General features: G+C 42.1%; 1 protein-coding gene across 16 annotated transcripts in view; it reads left to right on the top strand.

Annotated features, from left to right (window-relative positions):
- Positions 1 to 17,949, top strand: part of FOXP1 (forkhead box P1) — a 624,629-nt gene extending 606,680 nt beyond the window's left edge. For all 16 annotated transcript variants that reach the window (XM_018066793.1, XM_018066805.1, XM_018066804.1 and 13 more), the window contains 4 exons: positions 1,167 to 1,288; positions 3,028 to 3,097; positions 7,668 to 7,834; positions 13,226 to 17,949. In XM_018066793.1, the coding sequence (XP_017922282.1) occupies positions 1,167 to 1,288; positions 3,028 to 3,097; positions 7,668 to 7,834; positions 13,226 to 13,370 (504 nt within the window). In that variant the 3' untranslated portion in view covers positions 13,371 to 17,949. The remainder of the gene's footprint in view (positions 1 to 1,166; positions 1,289 to 3,027; positions 3,098 to 7,667; positions 7,835 to 13,225) is intronic.

The following is a 20,866-nucleotide window of genomic DNA, read 5'->3' on the forward strand; positions in this document are numbered from 1 at the left end:
GGGCTGTGAGGTGTGGTATTGGTATCGTCTTCTTATGCCCCCATTGTCACCTTATTCCCTGTAAGAAGAAAATTGGGAGTAAATGACATGGGTCTCTCTGAAATACCCTCATGTCCAGTTTGAAGGGTCAGTAAGTTCAGCCAGGAGAACTGAAGAGGTAAAGCGGTGCTTGTTACTTTACCTCGTAAGGGTTGTCGAATTTCCTGAAACTCAGGAAAGGTGAGATGTTAAAAACTCTTCACCCTTCAGTTGAGCTCCTCCTTTGGTAGGTTACAGATGTCAAGGGTTTCAGTTTAGGAGTGACCAGAATTTACTTCTTACCCTAAGAAAGTTCTGTGTAAATAGAAGCCATCAAATAGTGAAGCATTCTCGCTTTGCCATTGAGAGTTCTACTCATGGTTCCCTTTGGCATTTTCTCTGTTAATTAAAGCACTTACCCCTGGTAAGGGCCAGCTTTTGTATGTTTGGGAAGGTAAGGCATAGCTTGATAATGGACGCTAATCCAGTGAGGGTCATGTCATCCTCTGATCCTGTCAGATGCAGGAGGCGGTACTCTCAGTGGTAAACAGCCAGTGTCCATTTCTTCTGAATAAATCTGAGAAAATGGGTCAAAGGTGTTAAAGCCAAAACTTCAAAGAATAAAAAAGCAGCAGCAAAGTGACTTAAACCATTTTTGTATGAGAGACAGTGAGTTCAGAGGTGACAGTTTTAAGCTTGTTTGCTGATTTTAAAGTCATATTAACATTACTTTTCTATTTTGGCTTTGAAACATATTTGGGAGCTAATATTTTAGTATGAGAGACGAGTGGGTTTAAAAGGGACTGTTTTATGCTGTACTTGTTTCCTGATTTTGAAGTCATATTAACATTACTTTTATATTTTGGCTGTGAAACCTGTTTGGGGGCTAATACACATATTAAAAAATACTTCTGGTTAACTATGACCAGAGATTAGGTGAAAATGCCGAAGTACAGTTAACTCATCATTTTGGATTTTGATTTTTCTTTTTTGGAAGAGGCACCCCTCACCACAGGAGGGTCCTCCTAGGGGTGGGAACTGCAGCTTTTGGGGATGGGTTTACAACCGTGGGCTGTTAGGCTGAATTTACTGCTGTTTTTGGAGTCTTTTTCTTATGGACAATGTTCTCTCTTTTATACTTGCTGCAGAATGCAGTGCGTCATAATCTTAGTCTCCACAAGTGTTTTGTGCGAGTAGAAAACGTTAAAGGGGCAGTATGGACAGTGGACGAAGTAGAGTTCCAAAAGCGAAGGCCACAAAAGATCAGTGGGTACGTCCGCCACGTTTGAACCTCTTAGCCTGGCTGGGATTGCGCTAACCAGTGTCACGTAGAGGCTTTGGCTGCTAGATGGTGTTAGACCAGACACCTGGTTTCACGTTGTCTCAGTGAAGGGAAGCAAAAAAGCATTTCATCCCTCCCGTTTTGTATACCCGCCAGTCCCCTTGCCCTGCTTGCTGGTCTTTGTTGCATCACATGCTAGTAGCTTTTAGGTGGCAATGCATATTAACCCTCACAAACCATTGGCTTATGCTTATTGCATTTTATTTTCTTTCTCCTGTTCCCTGTATTGGATGTCTGTTCTGCCCCCAACCCTGCCTCTCTCCTTTTGTTGCCACTTCATCTCCTTTGCTGCTGCTCCTATCCCAGGGTGCCATTCGCACCAACCTCTCACTGCATAAGTGCTTTATCAGAGTAGAGGATGAGTTTGGGTCCTTTTGGACAGTTGATGATGAAGAGTTTAAACGTGGCCGCCATATTCAACGAGGCCGTCCTCGCAAATACTGCCCCGATGAAAACTTTGACGAGCTTGTCGCACAGTAAGAGCCTTTACTTGCTTTTGTTTTTTGTTTCTGCTGTTGCTTTGGCTTTGCATGGTTGACTCATCCCATAATAGTTTTGCATTTCACCACGTAGCAGTGCCACGGCTTTCTGCAACGGAACTAAATTGTGTGATTTGTACATGTATTTCTCTCGTTTCCCTTGGAACACCAGCGCCCTGAATAATGCTTTTTTGACGTCTTTAATGCAAATACCGGTTGTCTTTTGATTCAGCAGCTTCACGGGGACCCCTATAACTCAGTGCTTTTGCGTGACCCCTAATTCCTCCAAGTGAAGAGGAAACTCTTCTTTAGAGTTAAAATGTGTATTTACTGGGGTAAATTTCTTTTTATTGGCTCACTCAGTATAACAATATAAATGTAGTAAAATGAATGATAAAAGTGCTCCAAGCATAGGAAGGAAATTAGTTAACAATCCATCTACCTCCTTTAAGAATCATTGATCAATGTAGGTAATTTCCTCCCGAGAGCCACCCCTACCTTTCTGACCATATCCTCACGTGTGATTTTTTTAAGTATTTTTATCCTTCCTATCTAGAGATGTTCTTAGAACAGTATCTTGTCATCATTTGATCAGTAAATGGACACAGCATCAAATTATTCTTTTATCCTCACAAATTTGGCTGTGCCAGAGAGACTTGAACCAGCCTTGGCTGACCAACCCTCCCTGGAGTACCCCCTCTCTCCTTTTTGGCGGTAAATGAGCCTTGAAGACTTTTTCTTCAGAGCTACCCTGCCATTCCTCTAGCATTTGTTCTAGAACTCAAATCCTGAAGAAGCTTAAGAGCCAGGATTCCTCCCGCCTGCTCCCAGGAGACCTTGCCATCAGCTCACTGACATCCCAGAGCATCAGCCTTCCTGCTAGAGTCAGTAGCGGCTGCTCCAAATTGACAAAAGATTCATCTGCGGAGGAAGTGCCCAAGCTAATTATTACATAGTCCACAGTTTTACCCCCTATTTGCTTGAACAGCAATGTCTGTCCAGCTCAGAGGTGTTCACATAGACCAGCCCCCGGTGAAGCCAGGGGCTAGGGAGAAACCCGACTTTCCTTTGGGTTGGGGACTGGGAGACATTTCTGATTTGGAAGGATACCAGCAAGCTTAAGACTTAGCAAAGAACTCGGGGGGGTGATTGTGTTTAACTTTGAGTTTTTATCTTTCTCTTACACAGTAACCCTTCCCTTATTAAAAACATGCAGACCAGCCACGCCTACTGTACACCTCTCAATGCAGCTTTACAGGTAAGATGGACGGCTGCCCCGGCTCTGTGGCAGAGGGACATGTCTCCCCCACTCATTTCAAAATATATTAGCCTCGCTCTAATTAGATATTAAATTTTAATTCCGTTAAACTTTTTTCTTAAGTGCACAAAGCATCGTACTCCCTGGAGGCAAACACATCGGGCTGCTTCAGCATTAGCAGGATGCTTAGCATTTTGAATATTGTGGCAAAAAAATTAAAAGTTCACTTATTAATATTTATCAGCAGTATCATAATTTCCATCCTCTTATTTCAGAATTTCACTTGAGGCAAAAATACCACAAGTGTAATTACTCTAGCACAGCTATTAATGTGCTGGATGATAGGCTACTGTATCACATGACCTTCTATTGTTCACCGGTTTAAAGAGAAAGCAGAGCTTTTTTATTTCTTCTCCTTCTTTTAAAGTCTATTTTAGCATCTTTTCACTGGGGAGGGAGGAGGCTGGGTCTGGTTCGCTGGGTAAAAGTAAACTGTTTTTGTTCAAGCCATAGAGTTAGACTCTAGGTTTCCAGCAGATTGCTCAAGGTTACATAAGAAGCTTGCAGGATGTTTGCTCCTACTGACAAACCAAGCCGTCCTTATGTAACCGGTGTTACCAGCGGTTGGGGGGGGGGCGGTGCGGGGAGAGGAGGGTGAAGACACGGGGTTTGAGCAGGAGGGAGGTAACCTCCCCGATGTGAGTTACCAGGGCAGCCCTGGCGTCTGTCAAGCCTTCTAATTATCGCACATCTCAGTTACCAAACAATCAAGTCACAGCCAAATCGAGAGAGGACTGGAGTACACTACACTGAACTTACCTGGGCAGGGCCTTCCTCCGGAGTTCATAGGTGGACAGGGTCTTGTGGACCTTCGCAGCCGGTGTTCTTGATACAGATGTGAAAATTTCCCGAGGGAAGGGCACAAACAGAAGCAGACGTCTTAAAAAGGCTCCTTAAGGGGATGATAGTGATGAAAACACAATGGAGACACTCGGCATTACGGGGAACAGAATTGGGTAAAGAGGTGATAGAATAATCTTCCTGTTCTCACTGAGCACCTGCCCTGCGTCCTAGAGAACCATTTTCCCAGTTTACTCACTCAGCGAAAGCTTCCGGCTTCCGAGGATGGAGCCATATACAGCCTTAACACACTTTTGAGTTCAGAGGCAAATTCACTCCGCTTAGCTTTTCAGTAATTTTATATATATATACACACACACACACACATACACACACACACACACAGCCCAAACCAAATTTAATAGGAGGAACTACTTTCTGTGTTTCTTTTAATTACTTGTAGTTTACACAGTAACTTTAGAAAAGCAAATGAAGGCACGCTTAGATGCCGCCACTGTAAATACCATTCATTAGTAGCTTATTTTCCCTGGAGTCTTATGAAGTGTGAATTTAAAGGCTGCTCTATCTGGAATGGTATTCAGATTACAAGCACATTTGACATTCATGAGGCTGCCAGGCAAAAAAAAAAAAAAACAACACAGCCCACCAGCAGCAGTGGTCCTCCAGCCTCTGGATTCTCTTACCTTAGTGACTGATTTCCACTAGGATGCTTTCTCTTTACAGAACTGCTCACACTTTACTTCTGCATTTACCTTTGGCCCCTGTACCCTTTCTTACTTTCAGTGATAGCCCCAAACTCTCCCACCATTTTTCCAAGAATCCTTTGTATCTATCCTGAGGTGAGGTGAATACCTGGGTCTCAAGTCATGATTTGAGGAACGGATCTTCTCCCTCTCCTCCAGGAGTTTGGGTCCTTGGTCAGTAGACAGTCCTCTCAGACAACTTTCCACCATGCACCTTAAATAAAGAGACCACCAGCAGGCCTTCCCTTCCTGCCCACTTCCATTTTTTCAAGGCAAGTAAAAATAATAGTGGAACAACATCTTCAAAAGATTACTAGAGCAACATAACGCGTGATATACAATATATAAAATAGGACAGCAGAATCCACTACAGAAATAAAACATTGGACTCGGGACAGATTGCATTATGCTCTGAAAAAGTGAAGTAACTAAGGGTAACCGTAAAGCTTCATATTTATAGACTGCCTCTCCCCGCTGGGATCTCAGAGCAGTTAAGGCTCCAGGAGGGACAGGACTTAAGCACCTTCGATTTGGGGGGGTAGAGAGGCCAGTGTGATGTGAAACCCCGTACTCTGCATTGGACCAGTCCTTTGTAAAATCTGTGACCCCTTGCTCCAAAAGAGACATCAAGTACAAAAGGAGCCACTAGGTTAGACCTAAGCTGCTGGTGGAAAGTTTTCTAAGCTCGGGTAGGTGGCTTTGGTCACTCATGCAGAGAATGTCCAAGAAGCTGTCTTGTGTAGGAGCGACTGGGTTTCTCATTGCAGCCCACGTCATGTTTTTTTTACAAGAGGAGCACACTGGTTTTCTTTTTTTGTCTGAGAATCAAGGATTGGTGTAAGTGCTTACCTTTGGATGCCTTTCACCAGTGTCAGCTATGTTTTATGATCCAGTTCCCATCGGAATTGGCCTTGACCCAGAACACACTGAGAGCCACAGAAAATGAATCACCCCAAAAAGGTTGCCCTGTCCGTAGGCTGGCCAGCTCATCCCAAAGCATACATTCTTGGGAACACGTTAGTGTTGTATGTACTTCTCCATCTTTGACTGGAGAAGCTGCAAGGAAAAAAAAAACACCAAGCTAGAGCTTGGCCCCACTCTTGCCACCTTCTGACTGTAAAAGTGAAAGAGACTCACTGATGGTCCCAGCAGAACTTCCATGTCAAGGAGAAATAGGGCCAGTGTGTGTGTCTAGCTGCAGTTTGGTGTGGGGCGGATCAGGCAACGGGTCTGACTTTTCACTCTGCCAAAAAAAGAAAAAATGTTTTATTGCAATTACAAGAGATCTGTTGAAAAAAGTACTTGATGCAAATTATTTGACAAACAGTAGGAGAGTGAGGAACGTTCAGATGTGCTGTTCGTCAAGATGAGTTCACCACATTTGGGAATGAAAATGGGATTCCCCCCCCCCCAACTTTCTAGAAGAAGGCAGTTACATAAATTCAGAAGTGGAGGGAAGGAAAAGCTGTGGGCTTGCAATGGGCCTGGCTTTGAAGTCATCCCGTAGCCAGTGCTGGGTTAGGTGTGGGCAGGTCATCCATCCCTGGGCTTAAATCTCGAAGGCGTTTCTGGCTTTGGACCTTGTACAGCAAGCGAGACTGTGATTGTCTTAACACGCAGATTCCCTGCAGCCCAACTCTGCACCTGTTCTCTCTTCACTTCTGGCTTCTACTTGGTCTCTAGAGCCAGGGTTTCTAGAATCGTCTGGACTCTTGTATCACTGGCCAGTTGGAGTCACTGCACCAGATTTCTTGTGATTGTACTTTTACTTCAGCTGCTGCTAAGTCGCTTCAGTCGTGTCCGACTCTGTGTGACCCCATAGACGGCAGCCCACCAGGCTCCCCTGTCCCTGGGATTCTCCAGGCAAGAACACTGGAGTGGGCTGCCCTTTCCTTCTCCAGTGCATGAAAGTGAAAAGTGAAAGTGAAGTCGCTCAGTCGTGCCAGGCCGAGTGTAGTCTGCAAGAGAACGAGTTTGATAAATCTTGGTCTCATTACAGCTGCCAGTTTTTGCAAGGCTGTCCTCTTTAATAAAATGCACAGTTGCTAGGTCAGAATCATGACCCAAATGACAGAGTATGGACACTGTAGCCCAGTGAGAGGTCTGATTGCTGTCTGCATCTCAGACTGGGTGGTCGTTTTATTCAAGTGCAGTAAGATAGGAAATGAACAGTATATCCAACCATCGGGTTTAGGATATCTTTCTTTTTCTCTCCATTTCCACACTTTTTCGCTGACACTCAACTTAGAGTGACTTTGTCACCTTCGATATGGATGTACTTACGCACCCCCAAAGAAATACGATTTACAGCTTCCTTTTGCCAGAGATTTCTTTTTTCTTCGGTCCTCAAATTCCAGATGATTGGTTGGAACCTGAAAGATTGCATAGAGTTACCTTCAACCAGTTATCTCAGACTACACTAAAAAGATTCAAAAATCATTAAAACAGAAATGATGGGGAGGGGAGATAAAAATTGATTCCAATTCTATAATCTCTTCCTTTCCTATAGGATCTGAGACGTAAATGTTTATGGAAGTTCTCATAAGTTTGGGCTCTGCAGCCAGAATAATCTGATCAAATCTTTAATATCCAATAGTGGAGTCATCGAAGTGGATAAAGAAATGAAAATTCCATTACATTTCCCTGTGATCTGGAAATATTCAGTTCCTCTTGAAAAAAGGCTTCAGACAGAAAACTCGTTATGAGATAGCCTTGTCTAAAGCTTGTGCCTCCACTCCACAGGCGCCTCGGTCCCTCCAGCTATAGCTCTTTGGAACCCAGCTTGGGACACGTGTCATCATCAGCTTGACTCTTAAAGCACAGCCCTTCTAGACCTATTAGAAACTTGCCTTTGCCAACTATACCAGAATGAAATTAAACTGAAGACCATCGAATCCACCTGTAATTGATAGCCTCCCTGTCTGTACACCCTGTGTCTTCACACATTTTCTTTGGGTTGATGGCAGGCTTCGATGGCTGAGAACAGTATACCTCTATACACTACCGCTTCCATGGGAAACCCCACTCTGGGCAACCTGGCCAGCGCGATCCGGGAAGAGCTGAACGGGGCGATGGAGCACACCAACAGCAACGAGAGCGACAGCAGTCCAGGCAGATCCCCTCTGCAAGCTGTGTGAGTACTGGCCCCCTGCAGCACCTCCGCCATCAGTTCCCCCTGGTTTGCTGTCACACGAGCCCTGCTCTGACTGCCATCAACACCTTTTCTGTCATTTCTGACTTCCTGGAACCCAGGGAGAAGTGGGTGCTTCCAGAAATGTTCAGCTTGGTTCACAGCTCAAAGGACCACTTACTTATACCCGACTCATAAGCGTAGTAGGCTTCCTGCAGCCCCACAAATGCCCAGAGCCACAAAGGGGATGATGCCTGTGCTTTTTGCCCTTGCTCAGTCAGCTCAGGCCATTACTTCAGCCACCTTACCTTTTCCTCCTAGAAGCAGTATGCATCCTGTGACACAGTTCACTGTCTGCTCAACGTGCCAGCATGCTGAACCCAGCAGGGCGGGAAAGGATGCTTGTTTACTTGGTGGTGGGATAATGGCGAGCCGCGCACGCCGCGCTGACGCGCTATTACCAAGCATTAATGATGACACGAAGGAAAGACGGCATGATTTATAGATTGCTCTTAAAATATCAAAAGGAAAATTAATAGGGGCATTATAGCAGCAGACGGCAGTATAATGAGCACGCCCAGAACCATGCAGAGTGCTGGGTGAGGGCTGTCTGTCCTGCGTGTGTGTGAGGCCCCTGGGGGTGGGCGATGCGAGGCAGGCAGGGTGACACCACTCCCTCTCTCGCAAGAAGAGTTTCAAAGAGAAAAGAAACCCCGATTTCCCACGTCAGATTCACCAGGGATGCTCTAGAATGACAGCTTCTCCCTTTTAGCGAGAGTCTGTAAAACCAATGCCTGCTTTAAAGGAGTAAACCAATGCAGTGTTTACCATGCTGTCAGCTCTTAGAAATAGACCCCTTGTCTATACAATGCTTCTGAATTACTGACCAACATCTTAGTTTAAGAGCATTTGAGTGATCAGAATGGAAAATATGACCTGCAGCAATTAGCAACAGAATGAATTGGCATCTAACAACAAAGGCAAAATGCTGTCTGCCAGTGTGGGTAATTGGTGGCTTTGGAGGAATCTGAAATTTGATTATTTAGCATTTGAATTTCATGCCCAAAGTGCTTTGAAAAGGATCTTTAAAGATGAAAATAGTCTTTTTAAATTCATAACAACAGTCCCTTAGCATTTACTCCACAACATTTTAAGAACGTGTTTATCTCTCACGCTGCCACTGCCATATATCATGCTTCCTCCAGCAACCTGGTGTTTCTGACTTTATTATCACACCCGCATTCATCTTTAAATCATTGTCATGACAGGAGTATTTACTAAGATATTAAGGAAGTTCAGAGCAAATATAAATTGTTATGTATGCTACTTCAGGAAATACCATGGAGCAAAAACGTCTGAAACTACTGAGTGAAAGAGAGAGTTTTTCATAGTATCCACAGAACTCCCAAGGTTTCGTTCCTATGTTTATAGTAAGAGAAAAAAAAAAAAGACTAAAAAAAATAAAGATATTTGGATAAAAATTCACACAGCAGTTTTGAGTGATGCTAACTTTGCTGTATGAGATAGTTACTGTAATTTATGGAAACTTTGAGTTAACCCCGATATAACCGAAGTCTTGTTTTACAGCTGTCAGTTTAATTTTTAACAAAGTGAAGATTTTATTGATGGATGGTTTTGTTTTTTTTTTTTAAAAAAAAACCCTGTATAAAGATGTCAAAAAGCATACTGTTTGTTGCTTAAATCTCATAGTGTACAGTACAATAAATAATTTTGCTAAAAAGAATTATATGTCATCAGCCCATTTCCTATGCCTACTCTTGGTGCTGGAGATGGTTACCCTGTTTCATCTCACATTTCCATTAAGCAAATTCTATAATGATGGAGTTTTAATTCTTATCCAGCGTGCATTACCTGCTATGATGCAGACTGTCTCCTAACCTTTCTATTCTATTGGAATAACTCAAATCATAAACTTTACAGCAAGGCTTAAAGGACCCTGTTAGTAACAGCCCACCTGCTACCTAGTGTTGACATAGAATTCTCTCTTACCATCCCCGTGACACTCAAATACCACTACGTTTTTTTCTCTTTTGGAACACTACCAAGTAGTCCATAAGTATGGCTTTGGAGTATTATCCATTCGTCCTGGGAGGAGCTAAAGGAACTGTCGTACAGCGCACATACTCCATGCTGTCCCCACACCCTCTGAACATAGTGCCTTTAGACAGCAGTCAGCTCGCTTTCAAAACTCTGCTGTTCCCACAGTGGCAAAAGAAAGCAGTTAGATCTAAGAAGGAAAATGTGGGGTTTGGCACAGTTATTCCCTGGAAGCCCTTTCGGAAGCGGAAGTCAGAGAGAAGGGAAGAGGTGGCCAGTGAGCATGGAAGGCGCCACGCGTGTCTCCATTTCCCAGGATGCAGGGGGTGACCGTGAAGCAGAGGGTCTGAAGGAGTTTGCAGCTTACCTGAAATGGATCTTGCATGGAAAGCCATTCTTTCCCATTCTCTAAAACGCTACTTGCCCATGTTCCCGCAGTGGCCCCACTCAGCGAGGGGTCTGCTGGTTTCACGGAATGTCATGAAGTTGGATCTCATTTCCCTGGAGTTCTAAGAAGCCTTAATATCTCACCTGGTTGTGTTGGCAGCTTGTCACGTGGTAGATCTGATCAGTTCACCTTTGCTGAGGCTCCGCTCAATAGTAGGTGCTGGGTTTGAATCAAGGTGCACAGGGTCGTCACCTGTGTCTTTGGGATGGAAAATCCATCTCACTGAAGTTTGCCTGCAGATTGCAGAGGGGAGCCAAATACTCTCCCATGTGAACTCTGCCTAGTTGGCGTTCAGGGAAGTGACACATACCTGATTTTTTCTTTTGCCTAGCCTAACATTTGTCAAAGTCTCAAATTATAAGGCAAGAACTTCATTAAGACTCTCCAGTTGTTCCTAGGGTCTCCCACCTCTCCCACCCATAGCCTTGTATCATTTCTGTCATCAGATTCAGCTTTATAAACCTGAAAAGATGAATATATCTGGTAGTGTGAAGAAAAATGAAAACAGGAAAATGGGAAACCCAGCTGACTCGCAGTTCAGGCAGCACACAACCCTAAAACACTCTTGTCCAAACTGTTACTAGAACCATGCTACCAGAGGACGGGAGGGGGTGAAGTAGCAGTTCCAACGGTGCTAATATGAAGCCCAAACATAAAGTGACGTTCACCGTCAGTCACCCGAGAAACACAGTTGAAGGTAACTGGAACTTTCCTTATACCTGCTCAGCAACACACCATATTTGAAAAGCAACACTTGGGGCTGATGAGGTTGAGTCTAAATTGATAGAGCTTCTCTGGAAATTAACATTGCAATAAATCATAAGAACCATAAGATGTTTTAGCCTCTGCTCCAACAATTTCATTCTCAGACATTTATCCTAAGCCGGTAAATCAAGTGTGGATAGAAGTGGTCACTGTATTACAGCAAAGAGCACAGCGGGGTTGAAGGGTAGAGAGGCGAGAAAAAGACAGTCCCAAACGCCCAGTATTAAGTGGTAACATGTCAGTCAGCACAGTGCTCATATAGTCATAAAAATTTAAACCGTAAAGGTAGCAAAATAACATTCCTGCTATGTTTGCAATATGTGAAGACATGACCCCAAATGGGAGAGGACAAAACAAAATATCCTCCCTTAACTAGCATTTATGGGTGATTTTTTTAAAAAAGGAATAAAAATCCACACACCCAATTCTTCCCGAAAGAATACAGGGGAGGGGCCTACCAGGGCTGACTTCCCAGGCACGCGATGAACACAGTTTCACAAAGATCCCATGCTTGAAAGTTTTAATGCTCAGCTGTTTCCATCTGGAAAGTCTCAATGAATTTTTCAAATGCATTTTCACTTCACACTGGACTCTGCAAATTATGCCTCTGGTCCTGGATCTTGACCTGAAAACAAATAAACGGGACCATTAACAAACTAAGAATAGACGGAGCCAAAGTAGTGAAACATACTCTAATACAACCTGGGCATATTTCATTTTGCAGATAGTTTGTAAGAATACGGGCTCTTTTTTAAAAGCTATTCATCCCGACATCCACCTCCAAACACTCTCTAGGCTTCGCTAATTGAGAGTCAGTTGGTCTTCTGGAGGTCGCCGTGGCAAGGGCAGTCCGGAGCACTCCTCTGTTGGTTTTTCAAGGTTCAAGTGGCCTTCAGGGTTTGCATACAACATCAGTTATTTAGGGAGGCAGCAGTCCCCAGCACCACCTCTTATTACTAATACTTGATAAAGTTGAATGAAAAAAATCCACCATTGGTAGCCTGTCCCTGCAATGGGATCTTTTTTTTTTCCTTTTAAAACTTGAATGGGGACCGGGTTTTATAACTTGAGTGGCTCTTTTACATATCAAAAGCCCCATAGCCGAAAGTAATTTGTATTTGCAAAAGGATCGGTTGTAAATATGATTTAAGAACAACATTTCTCAGTTGTTATCGGAGTGGTTTCACGTGGTCCCTCGCCGGCCCCTTCAGGTGAACTGTGCGCTGGGGGGTAATGAGCGCGTTGGCAGATCTCATCAGAGCCCAGCGCGTCCCGGTGGCCGCTACCAGCCGGGCCTCTTGTTTAGTCTTGTTTACAGCTGACAGTGTTATTATTCTGACCGGGGCTCTGCTTGCTTATCATATTGTTGTGTTGAGCGCACCTTTTCCTCTCCGTTTGTGTTTCCTGGCAGGGCTTTTCTTGCCTTATTGACAGTTTGTAAAAATATGCATTAATTTGGAGTTTCCAGCATGTATCATGGTGTCTCTTTGCTGTGTTTGCTTGAAGTTGATTAATGATAGACCCTCGCTTGGGGTTGGTCTCCGGAGAGCTCTTTCACAGGTTCTGCATGTTAACTAGCAAAGCAGAACACACATCAAGCCGCGATTAGCCCAGCCTCCAGTTTTGGGTCCCCACAAACTACCCTTGCGTGACAGGTTCTTGGTTCATGGGATTATTTCAAGGTTTGTTTTCCTCCACGCAGGAGGCCACTCCGGGGCCCGTTAGCTGCTACCCAAAGTGTGTCCTTGGACTAGCAGTATCAGTGCAGAGCTGGTCAGAAATGGAAGTCTCAGGATGCATTTTAACCAGAGCCCATGTTAATGTGTGTGCACGTCACACTGTAAGAAACACCATGGAGGACACACCCACTGATGCTTCCATCCAGAGACCCTTCTGGGATGATGGGAATCTCCCCTTCCGTGCAGTCCAGTATAGCACTTAAAATGTAGCCAGTGCAACTGAGAAGCACAATTTTAAACTGTCTTAGTTTTCGTAGTCACACGTGGTTAGTGGCTGCTGTATAGAACGTCACAGCCCTAGACTGTGGCTTCTGTGTTACCCAGAACACCCAACTTACGTTGAGTTGGGAAGTCCCCTCAGTGAACCTTCTCTTGCTTTTCCAGGCATCCTGTACACGTCAAAGAAGAGCCTCTGGACCCCGAGGAAGCTGAAGGGCCACTTTCCTTAGTGACAACAGCCAACCACAGTCCAGATTTTGACCACGATAGAGATTACGAAGATGAACCTGTAAATGAGGACATGGAGTGAACATCTGGGCAGGCCAACCCCAAGAGTGTGAAGATTGGGGGGAAAAAACACACACACAAAACAAAACATGTCAAAAGTTGGCAGTGAAATCGTTCTCCATCGGTTGTACAGTCTGGAGGATTTTTCACTACATTTTGACAACTCTGCAATGTGTTAACTCTTAGTGCCATCAAGAATCCCATTTGGGAGTATTTTTGATTTTTCTACTTTTTGTTGAAAAAAGGAATTTGTACTCTGTGCATTGGATGGACTTGTTTGGTACTGGGGATTTTCCTCTCTTAACAGTCAACATCAGTGTTGTAAATTCGCTAAACTGATTCACTTTTAGCAGCAGACTTTGCGAACTGCAGTCCTGCCGACGTTGCACAACGAGGACACCCAACCGAGCACGTGCGCCCGAGCTGCAGACCAAGCCTCTGCCCGAATCTAGGGACTCCAGTGGACGACCTATTTGCACAGTACTGCATGTTGATTATCACTGCCTTTACTCCAGTTTGTTTGGTTTTTTTTGCTTCCAGTTGGGATGGGGAAGGCCTTTGTGTGTGTATTGGGGGGAGGGTTTAAAAATAATTATCCCAAACTTTTTAATGTATTGCCTTTTTTTTTTTTTTTTTGGCTTCTCCTATACCATTTTAAGTTCTGACCTCAGGCCTCCATTTGGGCCCGCGGCCTCTTGGAGGCTTCAAGTTTTCTGTACCTTGTGATGAATGTTAATAGGTGTTTTTATTATACAAAGCTGAATGTCATTTCTCGTTCGTAGTTTTCTGTCACTCATTCCATTTCCCTTCAGACATCACCACTGTTTTCTCAAAAGTCAGAAAACATTCCGTTTTGGTCTTTTGCAAAAAGGTCCCAAATGCTGCACTCTACATGTGAAGGTCCTCTCACCCAGATGTGAAGTTCCTGCCAGAAAGAGAATGAATGACAGAAAAAAAAAAAAAAATTAGAGACACCCTAGGAACCATGCAGATTCATTTCACAAAGCAGTATTGGAATGTGGGAAGAGGGTTGTTTCAGATTTTCCTTTTTTTTTTAAATATTGTACCTACCGTCATTCTTAATAAATGCCACAGCATTTACCAGCACAAGGAGACATAGGCAGCAGCCCCTCTTCCCCCAAAACCAAAAAAAAAAAACAAAAAACACTGACAGTGTGGCTGTAGAAGGCTCTCCCTGGGATGACCTGGTTGAGATGGGCCTCAGGCTCTCGCCGTTGTTAAAACCAGCATGAGTTGCTTTGTTTGCAAAATGGCCCCAAAGCTGGCTTCCCGGAACAACTCTGCTGAAAGTGCCGGTGGCCCCCAATGGAAACATCCATTCAGACCTGCTTGGTGGCATTCATCTGTTTGAATGCAAATCAGATTTCCATTTGAACTTGTTCTGTGAGTTAATGAGGACTGGGCTCAGCAGAAGCTGAGGAGTTAATTTCCACTGTGCGGACCTGGTGCAGCAATGCAGTCTGTGAGGCGGCATCACCCCACCAGTCCTGTCTTGGAAGCCGACAGCGCAAGACATCAGGTAGATGGGAGCTCAGCCCAGCCTTGGGCTCTTGGGGAAACAAACAGGATGTGCAGGACGTGACCCTCATGGGTCAGGACAGCCTCAGTCCTCGGAACCCTGAACACTTCCACTTGCACCCCCTTTCCTGTCATTTATTTATCTAGGACTGTAGCTCTTGTTTTAGTTCGAGAGCCGTTTGGAGAGCTTAATTTATATGCTTTGTACCTTTTTTCCCCTAAAATTACCAAAGATATTCCACAAAGTTAAATTATGTTCTCTGTTTTTATGCTTTATCTGATGAAGCCAAATATCCTCTTCTTGTTGATCAAAGGAGGCAAAATAATTTAGAGGCAATTGATGAGATATAGGCTATTGCTAACTTGAGACAACTGCTCCTTCATCATAGAGGACATTTAGGAAGACCAAGTAGGTAATGGAACCAAAGTAGTTACTTTTTTTTTTTAAGTCATTTTTTTGTTGTTTGTTTTTTTCCTACAGAGACCAAAACTCATTCCTGTAAAGAGAAATTACGGGGCTACTGAAGGGAGAAATAGGATACAGTATTAAGGGTGTACCATCTCCAAGAAGAAAAACAGTATGGCATATGAAACTTTGGGGGTGTCCAGTCCAGGAGACAGTTATGGTAAAATGAAGGTGGAATTCAGAGAGAACAAAAAAGCTTCCACAATTGAACTAGACCATGTAATAGTATTTCTAGAAGACATTTCTTTTCAAAGAAAGATTGTATGCCACTTTTGTTTAAGGACTGTGCTATGATCACTGCGTTCATTTTAGTTTCTCTTGTCATATATATCCTCAAGGTTTTTGTTTTATTTTTTGAAAGGTTTTCTTTTTGTCCTTCCTTTCTTTCAGATTAGGCTTGCCTCAGCATTTTTCATTAAAAAAAAAAAAAAGTAACATTCCTGTCCACTCACAAGCTTGGTAGAAAAACTTCTTTGGCAGTTACTTTTGAAGCTTCACACTGCTTTCTCTAAAAAGGGCAGTCTGTGGTCACTCGAGACTTACATTTTTTTTTCCCCCCAACTTTTCCAGGCAGCGTCATGATGTGCAGGCAGTAGCCAGACAGGGTCATGGGAAGGGGGCCCTGTGCTTCTAAACTGAGTGGTTGCTGGTTAGTTTGGTATTCAAAAGAGGATAAAAATCTGGTAGATTAGTTCATTCTCAGCATGTGTAGCTAGACATGAGTAAAGTTAACAGCATGAGAAACTGTTAGTACGCATACCTCAGTTCAAACCTTTAGGGAATGATTAAAATTAAAAAAAAAAATACATTTCACTCAGTTGCACTTAGTCGTATGTCTTGCATGCTTAGTCTAAAGACTGTAGCAAAAAGAAAAAAAAAGAAAAATTAGATTTTACATATCTTTGCAGGTATCACAGCCTTGCAGAAGAACCAACTGAAAAAAAAAAAAAAAAAGAATCTCAGGCTTTATAGCAAGCAAACTTCACTCTGATTTTTCCAATTCTGATTCTGTATCCCTTGGGGGTAATCCCAGTTGCTTCTTTAGGATGGGGTTTATTATGTTGTACATATATCCCGATGTGTCTGTGTGACTCTTTGTCTTTTTTGGGGGAGGGCGGAGGGTGGTTCTTTTTTTAGATAATGTTCCTAAAAAGGAATAAATGCATACACCTGTTTGTCAAAACACCTTTGCTTTTTGTGCAACTGCTTTATATTAACAATACTTAAGGAAAAAAAAAAGCTTTGGAAAAAAACTACTGTATGTAATGGAATTGCAGAATATGCTGCACATGTATTTTATTTAGTTATTCTTGCTTTAAGAATATCAGATGACATTTCCTGACATGTGGGAGGGAGAAACTCCCAAACTTTTTTTTTTTTTTGGCTTTTAAATTGTAACATAGTTGACAGATTTTTTTTTCCCCTGTTCTCATTGATCAGAGCATCTTGTACAGGTTTTTTTGGTGTGTGTGCGAACGGGTGTGTGTTAATCTGTTTTTTGATACATTCTTATCCCTTGTGTTTATCCTACCATTGCCCTCCTGGCTATCGTAAATGAGTTCATACATTTGAAAAGAGAAAAAAAAATGTTGTTTTAAAAAGTGTTTTCTCCTGCTGCAGTAAATACTTTGCATGATGAAATTCCAGGGTCACACTTTCAAAGTTTATCAGTGAAGTAGTGATTAATCATGAGAGTGTCAAAGCTATTGAACTTTTTGTATAAAAAAAAAAAAAAAAAGAAAACTTTACAAGGTGCCAAGATGTACAGACAATTTTGTTACTTTTTTTTTTTCCAAAGAAAAGCGTACCTTAGGGAGAACAGTCCCTCGCATCAGACAGATGCACCGTCAGGAATGAGGATCCACCCTATTGTCCCGAGTCTGTCCTTGTGAGAAAAGTTAGCGCTGCCTGCAGTGTACCAGCAGTGAAAGGAAATACCAAGGCTTATGAATGGGAAGAGTGACCGCCAGCCCCGCCACCTTTGGACGGCTCCGACCTGATTCCCAGCGTTCCATCAGACCTGGTAAAGACACCTTGGATTCTTCACCCAAAATTCGATGTCCGTCATTAGCAATTTTATCATGGGGGAAAAAAAAGTTAAAGATTTCCTCTCCTTTCCACATTCCAGCTTGATCTCCGTTTCCAAGGGTACAAAGAAGAACATGTTTGTTAGGATTCTGAATCTTTGGGGGACCTTTTGCTTAATGGTAGACCCTCTGGATATTCCAGATGTTTCTGAGAGTCGGTTTGGCTTTTCTCTCCCGCGAATGAGACTTAACAATTCCAAAGGCATCTATGTGGGCCCCGTGTAGTTTTCGCGACGTGCGCTACCCAGAAGCCTGCGTGGAGATGGTACAGCCCGGACTGTGAGCATGGTGCTCCATGGAGATGTGCTGCCAGTAACAAGAATTTTTTTCTTTTTGTTCTGTTTTGATAAGGCATAAAAGGAACTCATTCCTTGACATCAACTGTAATTCCATCATTCCGTGTCTGTGGATACAGACAATAAAAAAAAAAAATGTTGTGTAGTCAGTACTAATTACTGACATGATCGCATTCTCAAATGCAATAAAAATGCTGGTTGTTCACACTGGTAGTCAAAGTCGCCACCGCCTAAGTTTCTTTCCCCTTCTGACCTGCTGAGAGTGTATGTTTGGCATATGCCTTCAGTTTAGCACCAGCTGCTTCCAACTCAGAATTAAAATCAATCTTAACTAAAAGCTTTCATCATCACAGAGGGCTGAAGCTCTCATCCCTCAGGATTTCAAAGTAAAAGTCTCCACTTACAGAATTGAGGGGAAAAAACACAGAAAAGGGGAGGTTACCTTTTCTCTCCAGGAAGCACACTGATTTTTTTTCCATCATATTTTATATAGAAAAAACAAAATATTGAATAACTAGCATTAAGAGCAAACTAAAATTTCAGAGGAAAGCAATTTCATGAATAATTCATTTAAATTTCACATCTGCAAGATTAGTCATCCAAATAAAATGCTAATGTCAAAAACATGCACCGTCTATAATATTCTCATCAAGAAATCTCTTTGCATATAAAGATAAATGCTGAGATTAGAACAAATGATTTTATAAAAATATTCTATCTAAAAGTATGGTCTGGTCCATAGCTGCCTTCCCGAAACCAAATAGTAAAAGCTCCCGTAACTGAATATTTCCAGAAAAACCATCTTGATTTCTGAGGTCTTTTAAGAATTTCAGATCGCTAGGAAAATTAGCTATTTCTTTCTAATACTATTCTGTCATATATAAGGATGAATTAATCTGGGCCTTCTCTTTGAGTAAAAGAATTTAAATTGGTATATCAAAAGCAGCACTTTTAAGTGGCCAAACTACAATGACATACAACCTTTAGGTATATAATTCAGAGCACATAACAGAAGCTAGTGGACGTCTTGAAAATTAACCTTGCAGTTACTCGGCAAAGACCAGCTGACACTGAAGATATAAATGTTCTTCCTCAGCATTGTTTTGAAAAGACCTTATTAGGAAAACATTTTTTTTCATACATATTTTGCAAAGTAGTAGCCCCCTTTCATTAACAGTTATGCCACTGTCTAAAAGCCCACTAGTCTGATAATTAGTGAAACATTTGAACCCTTAATTCTTATTCTAGCTACTACTACAAATAAATTAGGGTTAATTGAAATTCCTTTAAATACCAGGCTTAAACATAAACACTGCTTAGAGCATGTGTAGTTGGTAAAATTAAATATGTCCACATATTGTGAGTCAACTGAAAGACCCAAACCAAGTATGTATGACCTACATTAGTGAAGATTTTGCTGGTTGATGCAGATGACATTTTTATTTGTATTTCAGGAATTGTTCTAATGCAGAAACATTCTCTGACATCTTTATTTCAGGCTTGCCATTCAGAGAAACTAGGCAGCAAACCCAAACTGTTGGTGCTTCTTTTAAATGGGAACCTTTGTATCAACAGCCTAAATAAACTCTGAGGAAGACCAATTTCACACCAACACTAACCAGCTGCCTGACAGTTTTTACTCCCCCTTCCCTCCAAAAAAGATTAAGTCATAGTGTCATTAGTCTTTCTGACTGACTAGGTTGTGCCTTCTCTGATGATACTACATATTTATGTGTAGGCTAGTAAACACAATTTATCTTTCATCCTTATTGTAGTTGAGTCAAAAGTAGTCTTTCTTTAAATAAAGTGAAGTTGGGTCTCAGACCTTCATTTAAGGAACTGACTGATGGATGAAAGATTTAAGACAGAATTCACATTGGAGGGAAATTAAATTACATACAAAAACACTGGTTTAACTGTGGGACAATATTTGGCCTACAAAACTGTCATTCTAGACTTCTATTTGTTTTTAAACAGCATTTTATTTTTTAAAAAAACAAAACCCCCTATCCTCTTATTTCTGCTCTGATTGTAAAATGACATTCCATGCTCAGTAACCCCCCAAAATACACATACATATCCATTTGAAATGATCCACCGGCCTTGCCTTTGGCTTATACCAAGAATACAGGGAGGAGGAAAAAGGGGGGAAGACAAGCTTCAAGTTATAATGTTAATTTGAAGGTAACCGGCCTTTCAAGAATTAATTTCAGCCAAAGCAATAATCATTATTTACCAGCGTGTGACATTTTTATCACTCATCATATTAGCAAATTTCCATTGAAAATGCTAAAATGGTTCGTCATAAGGCAGATAACTGCTCTAGCTGTAAAAATGACCAACACAAGTGCTGGTACTCAAACATTAAATTATACTGTAATTAATAAAGACAGTTAAACTGTCTACTAGCAACAGCAATTTAGGTAACCACATTTGATCAGCTATAAATTGTAACTACATTAAAATTCCAGAAATATTAGCAATATGGATTACTTGATGGAAGTCACTGCTGATCACCAGTTCTCTGTTTTTTTTTTTTTAAACAACGGAAGCACAGGTCAGGTTGACCACAAATCCGTGAGTGAAGATCAGGCCTTAGCACTTTTAATCTTGTGAAACAAGCAATTACAAATAGTTGCATCGATTTGTTAAAAAGCTTTAGGTGACATAAATTGTTTCCTGTTTAGCTTATTGCTCTGATACATAAATGTCACCCAGCCCAGCATTTGTGAGGCCACAGAAGAACACAGGGTGACTTCCAGGGATGAATTTGTCAGGCCTTTTGTGAGCTTTCTGGAGAGCCGCTCTTCCTGGCTCATTTCTCATTAATACGAAGGAAAACTATTTTGCTATGTGAATCGTTAATACCAGTTTAATTTTCGATTCTCAACTGGGATTTTGTGCTTGCTTGCTTGCCACTCAACATAAAGCAGCACGTTTGAAAAACATCTTCTAAATAGAATAATATTTACAAGGCACTTCAGCCTCTGAAAAGCTAATACTCCTCCCTTCTCAATACAAGGGACTATACTTTGGATTGATATTTCTACACTTAAAATACAATTTTAAATGGCTTGTGCATGTTATTGACTTAACATAAATCAAATGTATCACATACTTTCTTTAGGTT

The sequence above is a fragment of the Capra hircus genome, chromosome 22 (assembly GCF_001704415.2).
Source record: "Capra hircus breed San Clemente chromosome 22, ASM170441v1, whole genome shotgun sequence".
Taxonomy (NCBI): Eukaryota; Metazoa; Chordata; class Mammalia; order Artiodactyla; family Bovidae; genus Capra; species Capra hircus.